The following is a 14,673-nucleotide window of genomic DNA, read 5'->3' on the forward strand; positions in this document are numbered from 1 at the left end:
CCCAGAACTAGGTATTTTTAACTCAATTTCAATACAAATAAGTGATAACTACACACTTGACATGTTATGTGCATTCACTAAGTTAAATGGAACAGATGATTGCCAACTGCTAAGATACTGTTTAAATATATTCTCAAAACCCCAGCAAAGGATTTGTTGTGTTTATGGAAAAATATATTTCATAAATAAATTATTTAAATGCATTTGTGAATTTCCTGCAATTTTTGGCTTTTTATTTATATAAATATATAGTCAAGATAAACATAACTAATTTCTTCTGAAACAGCAATTTCTCCTTTCCTTACAAAACTAGGACAAACAGCCAGCCCCAACCTAATTAAGAGCAGAGATGGCCTCTGATGTCTTTTATTACAGTAATTGTAAAAGCTGTTAAAGCCTAACAAGCAGCAATGGCAAGCATAGAATCATGGGCTTGGGCTGTGCAAACAAGGGATGCAGTTACACAGATAAGTGCATGCAGAAATAGCTTACACAAGCATGTAATAATTTTATTAGGTTAAGCTGAATATAAAAGATTAAAGTGTATCTCAGATTTTAAGAGGCATTTATGTCTAGCATCAACAGAGAATTAATATTTACCGTTACAAACAGAAATGAGCTGAACTGGTGTCCCTGTAGCCTGGAGGCCAAACAGTTTTATTTCTCAAGGTAATCCCATGTCTTGATAATAAAACAGATTTGTCTGCTAAATTCCCTGCTCTTCCTGATACAGCTGAAGCTCCAAAGTAATTTCTCTTCCTTCAGTCCCCCATGCAGGAGGAAGATCCTCGAGGAGGGGAAGGAGCAAAGGGGACAAAACTGAAACACTGTGGAAAGTCCACATTGCAGAACTGGTGCAGTGTCAAACAGGAGAAAAAGTTCCAGTGGCCCAGGCCTGCTCTAGAACACATTGCAGAACTGGTGCAGTGTCAAACAGGAGAAAAAGTTCCAGTGGCCTGCTCTAGATCTCCCAGAAGCCTGTCTGGCCCACAAGCAGTCCCAAGATCAAACTGGGACAATCAATCCCTACTTAAACTAAGCAAAGATGAGGACCCAGCTCTGAGTTTTATGTGAAATCTCAGCAAGGCACCACTTTGCTGGTGCTGGAAAAGAGAGCTCTTTTCCCTGAAAGGCATCATCAGAGCAAGGCAATTAACCTATCTGCCCCTTTTTCCCAGCCTAGAAACAAGGGAAGTAGAGGGAATTGCTCCCTTGCTCATGAGATATTAGCTGACTTCTGGTAAAACAGCTTCTAGTCCCGTTGCTGTTCTCATGGGAAGAAGAGATAAATGACAGCAGTGAAATAATACATTGAAATGAAAGCCAACTGAAAAGAAAATACTTACATAGCACAGACAGGCATGTACATGGGACACACACACTGTGCATTTACCTAATGATCCATGAGAAGCTGATGTCCCCAGGAACGTGTTTTCTGACTGGCTTAAGTGTCCCTGGGGCTGATGGAGGAAATGCGATGAGAGGCTGACCGGTGGAGAAGGAGAGGCGGAGTGAAAGGAGGCAGAGCTTCCAAGGGAGCCGGGGATATTTACAGGAGCAGAACTTTGCAGCAAACTCCCACCTGGACAAAGAACACACAGAGAGGATGGCTATGTATGACCATGAGTGTGGACAGAGGCAGGAGTTCAGAGCAGGAGGCGTCAGGTTCCCTTTCTCCTCCCTGAGCCCCTCGGGATTCCCTCCACTTCTCCTGAGGTCTCATTCCCCTTTCAGCCCTTAAGAGAAGCACTGAAGCTGCCATCCCATGACCCACACAGGTTAAGACCCTCCACAATTCAATTCATTACTCTTTCAGTGGCCAAGGAACAAAATGTTTTCTCAGCAGAGCTCGGTCCCTGCCAGTCTAGAGAAGATGAATTTGGTATCTGGTGAAATACTTTGTCACAAAAAATTCACTTCTAAAACGTGTGCCTCTGCCTTTACTCCCAAACAACCTGTAGTGAGAAGACCACCATGATCTCAACCACTAAAAACCAGTGACTAGCTGCAGTTACACATACCTGAGTGCCTGGATCTATCAGCAATAAAAAACCCCAAATAAAAAAAGCCTAACCACAAATGACATCAACTTCCCTTAGACCAGAGGTTGTTCTGCCTGCCACTCACAGATTTAGGGAGATCTCAGCCCTGCTCTCTCCTCATCTATGACCCTCCTTAGAAGATCACCAGGTAACACCCAGGCCTGATGTGCAGAGAGGGAGAAGGGGAGGATCCCTAAGGCACTGCAGGGGGGAGCAGCAGCAGCAGGGCTGGCAGCAGACAGGGACAGTAAACCTCCAACAGGCTCTAATCTTCGGCAGGGAAGTGGAAGTGATATTCTTTCCACAGGTCCTTTCCTACCTCAAGGCTCCAAGGAGTGCAGTTCCCTTGGAAACTTCCAGACAACCAGTTAGCTCCTGTTCAAACAGCTGCTTTACACAGAAGGGTAGCCAGAAACTACAACTACTTCCAAAAAAGTTATGAGACCATTTTTTTCCCCTGGACACCCATCAGAGACAGGTAGAAGAGGCCTTAGCCTACCTCCATGTATCAAAATGAGACAGACATTACAGGAACCAAATCAGCAGACCATGATGACACTCTGACAGATGGATGGCATTACCAGGTCAGTGAGTTTTCTGTTACAGCTAGGGAGAGTTTTCTGCTTAAGATGCAAATTGTTATAATTTGGCCTGATTTGAAATGCATCAGATGCCTTCTGGAGTCCACTTACACATTAAAAAAAAAAAAAAATTAAAAAAAAGAAAAAAAGAAAAAAGAAAGGAAAAAAATGAGAAAAAAAAAAAAAAGAAGAAAAAAAAGTCTCAAGAAACATCCCCAGACAGCTGGGCCCAATGGCAACAGCTCAGCTCTGCTAGTCAGTAAGGGCAAGCTCACTTCAAAGGTGCTCAAGGATTGCCAGAGTTTGTTGTAATTGCTGTTTTAACCAATGTAATTTTGGGACTGGTTTTAGAGCTTGGTTGGGCTGGCTCCACTGAGGTGACTGGGCAACACTGCTTGGCAGAAGATAAAGAAAGCTCTGTTGCTTTCATGTACCTATCATGATGCCACTCGTGTGGGGCACTGTGCTGCTGTCAAATGTCTTCTCCAGGGCAGCCACTCCGAATTCATTCAGGTCCAGGTCATCCAAGGCAGACTCTGCCAGACACAGAGGTACCAATTATGTTATAAAGGACCAACAACTTCAAGAGATAGGATGGCCCAAAGAGCCTACATGCAGAGGAGCCTGTGCTCGCTACCTCTCAGGGCCCTACTCTCCATCCTGCTCTCAGATGGTTTGGCAGAAGTGTCATGGGCAGCTTTTCAGTTCAGGTTCTTTAACCTGACCTGTTTCTTTTTGTCTTAAAGTATTCCCAAATGGTATATGAAAACAAAAATCTGATTAATTAACAGCAGATCCCATAAGTCTTCCCCAAACTGCTCTTTTAAGCCTGTCCTTCATGTACAGGAACACTGGTTTATGGCATATCTGGTCTGGTTTGTGCTTTGTCCCTGCTTTCCTGAAAAGCCACTTGGAAAAGAAATACCAGGAGAAGGGAACACTTGAAAAACATCTCTGAGGTTCTCATATTGGGTGAAATAAAACTTATTAATGCCTGAAACTGTTATATCTATTTGAACATGCCTCATCACTAATGATGATCAATATAATTCCATCCCACACATGCCCACTCATTTCTATTATTATTTTTAACAAATTAGTGAGATCACCTCAGAAACGTTAAATTTAATTAAAAAAAGGAAAAAAAAGAGAAAAAAGGAAGAAGAAAACCAGGTGACCAAAAAGCCTGTGCCTATCTAAGAGTGACTCCACTCTCTGGACTCTCCTGTTTTCCTTTCTCTTACAGCCTCTGTCCTACACTCTACAAAGGGCAAAGTCCTTACAATCTACCTGGTGGTAGCACTGGTTATAAAATTGTCATTTAGAACGGAGGAGCTGTAATTGTGAAAAATGCCCCTGTGATTTCCTGCCTAGTCCAAGACCTCTTTGTCACTTTGACAAAGCTGAAATTAAGGCCCTTTTACACCATGTGACATTCTGAGTGAGTGGCTCAGAGGCCTTCAGTTGGTCCTGTGGGTGAATTTCATCCAAAATGACCTGCAGGAAACATCAGATGTGTCACAGTCACAGAACAAGCTTCAGGAATCTGCCAGCACTGACAGACACGGAAAACTGGAGGTCACTGGAGCACCCACGTTATTCCAAGTCTCATACCTGGAGATCCATGGCTGAGGAAGCCTTATTTTCATAAGTGAAAAAGGCAAAGTTACCTATGACAGACTCAACGGTGTCACTGGTTGGATAGAAGGGAAGGGCATTGGCATTCATGCCTGGAATGCTGCTGGTGCCGGCGGGGCTCGGGGGGGTTGCAGCCAGACTGGAGGTGATACTAGAGGAGATGCTGGATGTCAGTGGGCTCCCCACTGGGAGAATGCCCAGGATGTCCTGAAACAAGAGTGTGGAAAGCGAAAGAGGTAGGAAATAAAACATCTTTATAGAACAACCCCTTCAGAAACGTGCAGGAAGGAGCCAAATGCCAGCAGCAAACCTGTTTCCTGCCTGCTTCCAACCTGACAGATGGCTACTGCTACCACTGGGCTGGGGGTGGGGAGAGATTAACAGCTTTTCTTTAATTTCTGTTGACTGTTCTCCATTCCACGTCCCCCCTCCCCTCCCCAGTATTCTAAACATCTTTCAGGCTGCCCCAGAATTAACTCCTGTGACCCACAGGTTGCATGCAATCACAGCCTTGGCCACACAATCACTCACTCAGACTTAGTTCAGCACACGACTTAGAATTTGATATTAAATTCCCTTTGCCAAATCCTTGAACTTAGATGACTCCAGAGATCCATTCCAGCTCAATTTTCTGTAATTTGAAGACTCTCTCCTGCACAGTCCAGCCCTATGAATCTACCTTGAATTCACTCAGGTCTAACTACTCACAAATAACACCTCCAGCAAATCATCCCATCTTCATAAAGTGATCCCTCCAGCTGAGCATCCCTAATGGTGTCTGGACTGTTATTTACTCCCTGCAGAGCTGTCTGGATCCACAGATTTCTCTGTGGTGCTGGAAGCCCTGAGCTGGGTTCAGAGCCCTGCCAGCTGTTCCGTACCTGTTTGGGCTGTAACAAAGGTTGTTCCTGGCTCCTGTGTTCCAGGGAGTGGGACTTCATTTTTGCTTGCTGCAGTAAAGAAACAAAACAAAAGATAAGCAGAGGGATTATTTAGCAAAATTTAAAATGGCTGGCTGCTGGCTTTGAAGAGGCCATGGGAAAGATAGTCCACTCCTCTCTTGGGCTGCCCCAGGCACTGGAGAATTTGGGGAGAGGAAAAGCACAGCAACCTGAAAACATTCCAAGTAATTTGCTTTCTGTATAGCAAGACATCACCCCCAGAGTTATGCAGAGACTTGTCACACTGACATTTGCCTTTAATGCTGCTGTGAAACCTTTGCTAGCACAAAGCACATGGTAAGAACCAAGATCAAAACTGAATTATTTTGCCCTGCTGTAACTAACTCATCAGCCCTACTGCATCTAACACCCAGAAAGGGCCAGAAATGGTGGGAGGCACACTGCATTGTTATATTATGCAAATATTTTTCAGTTTGGGGAAAATAAAAGTATGTTTTCCCTCAAACCTTTCCAGCTCCCAGCTAGGATTGCAAAGTAAAACAAAGTGATAACTAATCAATTTTCAAAGCAACATCATCAAACTAACTTTACAAAAAATCCTCCCCTCATCCATTAACATAAGAGCACAAAGGTAGAAAACATAAGTGAGGCCAAGGCTGTCTGGAATTGCAAAACTGCATGAATGCCAATGCACACTTGGAATCACACTATTCAGGCTAAAAAATCAGCTTAATGTCCTTCCAGCATTGTATCTTTAATGGATATCAACTCTCTTCAGTCAGTTCTGCTGGGATTCAGCTGGGAAGTGGCCTCAGGAGCCTGTCAGTCTGTCTGCAGGCCTTGCTCCCTTCCTCCCATGCTGTGACATGGCACAGGGAGATCAATCCCACCCTCTGGGCACAGAGAGGCAGCAAAAAAGTGCTGGGAGTCAGCCCTGATTGTTTACTCACTCCCCAACCCACCCAAGTGTGAAACACAGACATATTCCAGCCATAAAGCAAGCCTGGTTTTTATCCCAAATCCAGGCAGGCACCATCTCTGCAGGCAAGATGTGCACCAGCAGCACCACCCTGAGCTGAAGTGATACCCCTTGACTTCTTGGCTGAACAGTCTCATGACAAAGATAAATGAGTGCTGGAGAGGGGTGACGTAACCAGACAGGCAAAAGAGCAGTGCAAGAATTCCTGCCTTGCTTTTACTTCATTAAATCATTTTCTCTGCTCAGCTCTGTGCCCGTGGGCAGGCAGAGATGTCACAGCCTGGCAGACAGGCAGCAGGGACATGGACACAAAGATCCTCCTGCAGTGCTCTCTCACGTTTCCCTGACAATGTTCATGACACAGGAGCCCATGATGGGCTGGCTCTCCTCTGTGTGAGAGCTGTGCTCTGTGAGTGCCTCTGTGAGTGTCTGATAAGGCTGCTGCTGCATTACCCAGCACAGCCCTGCCCTGTCTGACACTCAGCTGAATACAAAATGTGCTATCTCAGACGTCAGCAGCTGAGGGAGGGCACACAGGCAGCCGTGCCCCCACTGAGAGGCTTCCTGCCAGCGTGGGGAGCTGCCTCTGCTGCAGTCAAGTCTTACTGGAAGAACATTTTTTTTCCTTTAAGGAGGAAAAAAGTGAACGTATTTCCAAGTTAGCCCAAATTCCCAATGCCTGGATTCACACAGCACAAGAGAAAAATAGAGCAAACAAAATGTCACCAGTAAGGCAGTGTCCTTTAGCTCTGAATAACATTAGAAAGGGCACACACAGAGACAGACATTCAAAGGACAGGCTGAAATTCTCCAGCTCTCTCTGTTGCAGTCAGGGTAGAGAACAAGGCACATAAATTGAGTGAAACTAAATGTTTTCTGACCAGCATGGAACAAACCTACTGTGCTGTGTGTCAAGACTTGGGAACACCTCCTGGTCATGGCTTTCAAGTCCTTCCAGTGCAGCCAGCATTTTTCCAGCTTGCTAAATCTTCTGGGACTTGGGAAAAGTATTTTTAGCTTTAACTGCTGGCTCAGCCTTACCATAAACTATGTGCAATCTATTAAGACTGAAGGTGCATTTTTCATTCTAATAAGATAGAAACTATTTGCACAAATTCTACAGGGGAAAAATGACAAGGCCATTGCAGAACTGAACCAGAGTGTCTCCTCTGACGTTACCACACAGGAGCTGACAAAGTTAAATGTCTCATTATTGATCTAATTTACAGAGTATTTGAGAATCTCTGGTGCCCACTGCAGCCAAAGGGAATTACAGTAGAATTTAAAAACTAAGTAATTATAGATTAAAGTAAAATTAAATCAGGACACTTATGAGACACCTAATCTTGTCTGTAGAAGCCTAGCATAAGGCAACTGTGATTACTTCTATCTATACCTTAATAGCTATTTATTCCTATTTAACACAGGTTTTGCTTAATTAAAGCCACATAATTAAGCAGTTACATGAATACAGTATCTTTGTAGCACAGATCTGACTTCAGATACAAATGCTCATCATCTGGCCCTCCTTTCAGTAGTCTTGTTCAAGCTCCATCCCTTTTCTCCTTGGCTGAGGCTTGCTGCCCATTTTCTCCAAAGCAGGGCCTCCCTGGCAGCCAGCCTCTGCTGGCAGCAGACAGGGGTTCTCTCAGTCCTTCAGCTCTGGGTTCACTCCTCCTTTGCAGCAGAGGCCACAGAGAACGAGGACATGCTTTTCCTTTTGTTTCTAAACAACTGTTACAAGCTGCTGTGCCTGCAAGAAGTGCCAAGATCACAGCATGCTCTGCTCTTTACCCCCAAAGATGTGTTGCATCAATTTGCAGTTTCCTAAGGCACATCCCCCTTAGGCCAGACAAAGGGAGCATTGATAAGAGAGCACACATGCATATAGCTTAATCTGGATGTGTCACTGCATCATTTTAATTAGACTAAACAGTGCTCAAGACTGGCCCTACTGCAAAGCTTGGCCATATTTTCCCAAAGCCATAAAAATAAATAAAACCCATGGAGTCTGCTTCTAAATTCAACTACTTTATGCAAGACCTTGTCTGGACAGGATATTTCCACAGTTTTCTCACAGCAGTACAGGCTCATTAAGACTGACTTCTTTAATGTCACAGACCAAAGTGAAAACATGGTCAGGCTGAAAGCAGCACCTCTTGTCCTTTCTGTTCTCAGGCAACACAGACCTGGTATTCTTATTGCTTTTTATACTCTTGTGCAAAAGAATTTGTAGGAGATTTGCAGCACCTCCTCATACAAGTAGCTATTCTCCTCCCCCTAAATCGAGATAAAATTACAAACCCAGTGAGAAATAAAAACCAAAGCTCTGGGTTGGGCTCAGGTTGGAAGGGGTGGTACAGAGAAACTATTAATTGTAACACCAAAAAGGGAAATTCACAGCAAGAAACTGACTGTGGAAAAGCTCATGTGTGGCAAAAGAGCTGGAAGAGATTGTTCCAGGCCTAGGGAGCAGCATGAATAAGGCATGACACCAGGAAGAAGACTGAGGAAGCAGCAAGGCAAGACTGGGATATCCAAAAGGGATAAGAGGGAATGTCATTAAGAGATGTGGGTTGGGTAATATTCAGAGGGTTCTTCATATAAGAATGAGGAATTCTAATTTAATACAGAAACCACAGGACAGAGTCAAAGATCAGAATGATACAGCCACAGAAGCAAGAGACAACTAACATGACATCTTCAATACACCAGAGGAATGGTGAACAGAGGACAAACCAAGTCATGGAGATCAAGGTAAGAGTTTGGAGTGGAAAAACAGAAGGAAGGATGAGTTTCCATGAGACAATACAGGAAAAGACACAGCAACTCCTGGCAAGGACCTAAACATGGAAAAAGAAAAAGCAAGAAGTGATGTGGGAAGCTATCCAGGGTCAACACAAGACAGAAGTTGAGAGGGGTTAGGAAAACAAGTAGCAGCTCAACTTCTACAAACTGGGTGTGTGATGGCAGCAAGGGAGACAAGACCAGATGTGAGATGAAAGAGGCTGGAAGGGAGACTGAAAACAAGAGCAGAGATCCAGAAACTGCTCATACGAGAACAGTGCTTTCCCACTTTTGTTCCATCAGAAACAAAACCCCATTCAAGCTAGACTGGGCAATCTCTCATTCCTTCTCATCCCCCCAACTCTTCCAGCCAATATTCCCCACTAACCTGGCATTTGAAACTCTTCAAATACTCGGCCCCAACCTGATCTTCTCGCTCAAACCCCGGTGCTTTCTTGTAGCTGCCAGCTGCTGTGACTGAGTCTGGAGGAAAACCAATGCTCTCCAAGCTGTGGGGCTTCCCAATGGCACCAGGAGGAGACCCACATATATTAGATGGGCTTCCAAGACTGCTGTTCCTACAAAGAATCTAACAGAGGGAACAAGTGTCAGGAAAGTACAGCCAGACAGCAGGAACTGCTCAAAGAGGCATCCATGGAAGTGCTCAATCACATCACTGTTTGTAGGTTGATTACACTGACAGCCAACACAACCATACAAGCTTCCAGTAAACACTCATTAAACACCCAGGAAAAAGCTCCACTGAATTTACACAGTCCCACAATTATGGTTTTATTGTTGTTACTTTGGAGTGCAGTCTTGAAAAATCTAACCTACAGCTCTAGTGACATTTTTCTTTCTGAGGCCTCAGAGGTGACTGATCAGGTTCCAACATGACCACAACACTCTTCCCTTTCCTTAGGCTACAGTGGGTCCTGTCTGACTCTGGGTAGTGGCGTGGAACCTGGAAAGGTGCTGTGGCAGTCACAGAAATCAGGCATATCTGAGCTATATGGAATACTCTACTTTTGGCTTTCCAGTTGGAAATCTCCAAGTTTTAATGCAGACACAAGACAGGTATCAACAGCTGCATTAAAAAAAAAATCCAATGATTTCCAACATTTCCATTCTTTGGACTAATACCAGGGATCACAATCACATGCAACAAGGCTAGTTTTGCACTGTAGATGAAGCCACAGACAGCAGCAAAGAAAGCTGAGTTTTAGAGAATGTGTCCACCTGGATGAACACAAATATCCCATTTCTCTGGGACAAGAAATTACTTGCCTCCACTAGCAAGCACGACTGCGCTTCAGACATCACAGATTCAAATGTGGCACAGTCTGGGCTGGCATTAGGGAAAAAAAAAGGAGCAGCCTACAATGTTTTTATTTTATTTTTATACAGACATTCTGCTGTCCACGCTTCCCTACAGTCACAAAGATAACTACTCACTGTGGTGGAGGTGGGGCTAGTTGGCAGAGTTCCTGATTTATTCCACACCTACAGTACAAATACAAAACAGAACAGGCCACGTGAGGCTGGCTGCTAGAGGGACCTTTTTCTCTGATTAATTCATCATGTAAAATGATCACCAGCAAAGCCATATTTGTTTGCAAGCTACATGCAGATGCCCTGTGGAGTGATGAAGTCATAGACAGACATGTGCTACCATTTGGCACATATCCAAGGATTAGGAAAGACTGTTTAAAAGACTAAGAGCTTGAGATAGACAAGACCTAAACAGCCTAAAAGTAGGAGATATCTTCAACTGCCCCGCAGTTTTCAGAGAATTTAAATTATATCTTCATAAGATGGAGGGGTTTTGTTTTTTTTTGCTTTCCAGTGTTACTTAGTAAGAGACAATACTATGTCCAGACTTTTCAAGATGCGTTTGGAATCCTATCTGCAATCCAATTCAGGACACCTATGAACTGCTAGGTTGGCTCAAACACAGCTTCTCTTTTCAAAGAGAGGGAATAAAACAAAGCAGAGGTCCTAGATGAGTTCACCTCAGTCTGACCAGTTTCAAATGAGTTAAATTCATGTCATTGTACCTTCTCAAAACCTCAGCCAACCATTTGAAAAGGTTACACACCTTATCAAGTGCAGTACAAACAGGAAAGACTCAGAAAAAAAAAAAAAAAAAAAAAAAAAGAAAAAGCTAAGTAAAAATGTAGTCTAGCATTCCATGGTTTTCTAATATGACTCTGACTACCTGTTCAGCACTGAGACATCTCCTTTCTTGTATGGATAACTAACTACCAACAATCTGGGGGCATTACTGAAACATATCCCAGAGTTTAGCTATCTCCAGGAGTACAAGAGGGAGGGAACTAAGGATATCCTATAATGCAACACACAATATGCACAGGCTAAGGCTCTGAGATTACATATGTAAACAAACTCAATTGTAGTTATGTACTTTAGAGGCTGTTGGCTCACAGCCTTCAATTATAGGTCTTGGAAGCTAAGCCCAATATGTACCTCCAAACAGGAAGGAGTTGGACTGCATGTGCGGATGTATTCCACTCTCCTGAAAGTACATCAACAACCCCTGCTCAGAAAGGAAGGCCTAGAATTTTTATATGTGAGAAGACAATACTAAAGCCACTGAATGTATGTTCCAAAAAAACAGATCCCTCTAAAAAGCGTGGAGCTGAGAACTAGGAGAAAAATCTCATATCCTCTGGACTTTGGGATTCTTGGGAGAAAGAACAGACTCAGAGAAACAAAGATTTGCACAACATGGACGAGGCTTCTCCACAGGGCTACATACATTGCTAAGGTCTGGGGCATGTGGACTGGAAGGGCTGACTGGAACAGAGTCCCCAGCAGCTGAGGGCATGTACATCACAGGGGCTGTCTGCGTGGGGCTGGACACGGCCGAGGATTGCTGCAAATCTTCGCTGAGCGCCGGCTCTGCGGGAGACAAAGACAGGGACACCACTCAGAGCTCAGCAACTGCCACGGAGCACAAAACATTCAGGAACAACAACACCCAGATATTCCTGAGAGAAGAAATACTCCACAAGCACCTACTTATAAATGTAGAAGTAAGGAAGAACCTTATTGGGTTTGTTGGCTTATCTAATATTCCTCACGTTTTTACTGTCATCACATATACACTGTGCTGCTCTTTAGCTCATTAGTGCTGCTCCAAAATTATCTTCCCTGCATGAATTGTGTGTTATTCATTCAGCTCTCTTGAACTAAGCAGAGTTTCCTTCTTTGCTTGGCACAGAGTTGATGGGTGCATTATAATTAGCTGAGGGAGTTAAAGTTTCCATCTGCTCAGTACAAATCGTTACCAAAAAAAAGTGGCACTGGTTTGGAAGGTAGAAATGCTGTGGATTTGTAGGATTTACATCTAACACTCAGCATCTCCACAAAGACTATAGAACTGACACTATGTCTATATTTCAATATCCTCAAAATGCTGGTTTCTTGCCATTAATCAGTAAAACTCAGGTTAAGAGCAGACATAATAAATGGACTCCTGTTATTTTAATTGCATTTGGCCTGTCCTTGTTGACCTTGTAGGAAGGACTAAAAGATCCAAATCCATAAGACAGCACAAGAAATAACCAAGTTGGAATAACCTAAGTGCCACAGAATGTTACTCTAAGTAATATAATATCAAGTGTAGTAATCTTATTAGGAGTAGGGCATCCCTAAACAAAAATACTATATTATACCCAAGGAAGTTTGTTAAACACTGTTCCTTCATCAAGATTTCATTTTCTAAAGCTTGCTGGATCCCACTGTGTAGCTGCATTGCTGTGTTTTGGGCCATTACAGCCCACAGCTCCAGCTATAATTACTGCTTGTCAACAAGGCTTCCTATAAAAGGAACAGCATAACCTGTAGGGAATTTACTCTCCCCATTCCTTGTCAAAGGCAGCAATTACTAATTCCCTCATTTACAAAGGATAATCAAGTAACAAAGAGATTTTCTCAAGGCCATGTAGTGAGACAGTATCAGAACAATTCTAGTGAATAACCTGCTCTAATCATTGCAAATTCAGCATTGAGATTACAGAGCAGCAACTGAGGAGGAGCCCTAGGACAGGAACTAACCATTATTTATGAATGTTAGGACCACCTGCAGGTAGAACTTCCACCACCAAAACTGCATCACTAGTTTATAGTTGATTAAAGTGAGGATTGAAATAATGCCCTATAAGTCAGGGAGCTATTGAGAAAAGAGGATTTGAGATAAAGCAGTAAAAAAAAAACCCCTGCATATTTTTCTTCTCCAACCTGACTTAAAGACTTAAACTCTAAGTAAAACTTCATAAAGAGTAAAATAGATTTTTTTAAAAATTGATCAATAAATTATCTATAATCAGCAGTTTTATCTTCAGCTTTTTAAGCTATGACACTTGGCTATTTAGCTAGGTACAGTTCATCCATGTACAGAAGAGAAGCAGCTTTCTCCATTTCCATCCTCCTGAACTGACACCCAGAGAAACGAGCAGGAGAGAGGGAACAGAGGGAGATCCTTCAAGAGACAGAGCAGTGAGAGCTAAAGGCTGAGTCCTACAGGCCACCTACTGCCTCCAGCTCTGCCAACACCTCCCACGCCAGCACAGTTTGATAGAAATCAAAGTTAACCCTTCACAGAAGCTCTGGTTTTGCAGCTGTACATTTAAACTCTCTTGGTCAGAAGCTTTCCATAGCTCAAACACCCAGGAAAGATGAGAGAAGTGGTGCACGTACGTTCTACGTGTGCAAAGGCACAGAAGGGTCCTCGGGGACAGCTGCCAGACTGCTGCATATCATTGCATTTGGTGGATTTGTAGATCTAAGGATGGGAAAAAGAACAAACAAAACAAAAAAAAAAAAACACCAAACAGAAATGAACAGAAAATAACAGTGACCATCAGGTACAGAAGTACTATGAAGAAATTTGACAGCAAGGTAGGGACACAGATAAGAGGTGCAAAGGCCAGCAGAACTCAAGGTGACCATTTCAGTGCTTTGCTTTAAAGAAAGGAAAACCCACTATAGTTCTGGAAACACCAAAATATGCCCATGACAGCTAGAGCTCACCCAGAGACCAACCCACCACACACCAGCTCACCCAAAGGTCACCATCTGCCATGAAGTCCCTCAGACTCACTGGAAGCTCCATGGACATTACAAATGGCAAAAGGTAGGAAACAGCTGACAGATGACAGCACAGAAAGTTGCAGCCACATGTTTGCAAGGAAAATAACAAACCATTGACAAGGACTGTAGCAAATGGATTATTCCCTCTCCCCCCAGTTTGACAGGCGGTGACAATGGTTACTGTGCAGATACGGGCCCCACAAAGCTTTTCAACACTGTAACATGAAGCAGACTACGAAAAGGTCTTAATTACACTTTCTGTAAGGATACTGGAATGCTCTGGGCATGCTCACAGCTAAGAGCTTGGTGGTGTTTAGTGCTATCAACATGAACCACAAACTCTTAGTCAAGGAAACAGATGCTGTTTGCTCGCATGCAGCCCCACATTGTGCTTTCCAAAGGACCCCCACACCTGACACTGCTCCTACACTTGAGTTTTCCCCCACTTTCCTTACCTCCTCCCATACAGTCTATTCTGTCAAGCAGCTGAATTGCAGCTTATTCCCAACATGCAGCTTCCCTGTATCCCAGGACCACACTACAAGCAGCCCACATCCTCTCCCACCTGGCACAGTGATGTACTTGGTAAGACTGTAATGCTTTTGTTTTTCTAAGTGGAGTGAGGTCAC

The 14,673-nt window shown here is 43.6% G+C and overlaps 1 protein-coding gene across 5 annotated transcripts in view; it reads right to left on the reverse strand.

Annotated features, from left to right (window-relative positions):
* Nucleotides 1-14,673, reverse strand: part of UNK (unk zinc finger) — a 45,705-nt gene that overhangs the window by 7,063 nt on the left and 23,969 nt on the right. For 2 of the 5 annotated variants that reach the window (XM_041486672.1, XM_041486670.1), the window contains exons 7-14: nt 13,652-13,736; nt 11,709-11,851; nt 10,385-10,432; nt 9,318-9,518; nt 5,143-5,211; nt 4,294-4,468; nt 3,058-3,159; nt 1,394-1,582 (exon numbers count right to left, since the gene is read on the reverse strand). In XM_041486672.1, coding sequence (XP_041342606.1) covers nt 1,394-1,582; nt 3,058-3,159; nt 4,294-4,468; nt 5,143-5,211; nt 9,318-9,518; nt 10,385-10,432; nt 11,709-11,851; nt 13,652-13,736 — 1,012 coding nt within the window. The remainder of the gene's footprint in view (nt 1-1,393; nt 1,583-3,057; nt 3,160-4,293; nt 4,469-5,142; nt 5,212-9,317; nt 9,519-10,384; nt 10,433-11,708; nt 11,852-13,651; nt 13,737-14,673) is intronic. The other 3 variants (XM_041486673.1, XM_041486671.1, XM_041486674.1) reach the window with 3 other exon arrangements.

The sequence above is a fragment of the Pyrgilauda ruficollis genome, unplaced genomic scaffold, assembly GCF_017590135.1.
Source record: "Pyrgilauda ruficollis isolate IOZ18807 unplaced genomic scaffold, ASM1759013v1 scaffold77, whole genome shotgun sequence".
Classification (NCBI taxonomy): Eukaryota; Metazoa; Chordata; class Aves; order Passeriformes; family Passeridae; genus Pyrgilauda; species Pyrgilauda ruficollis.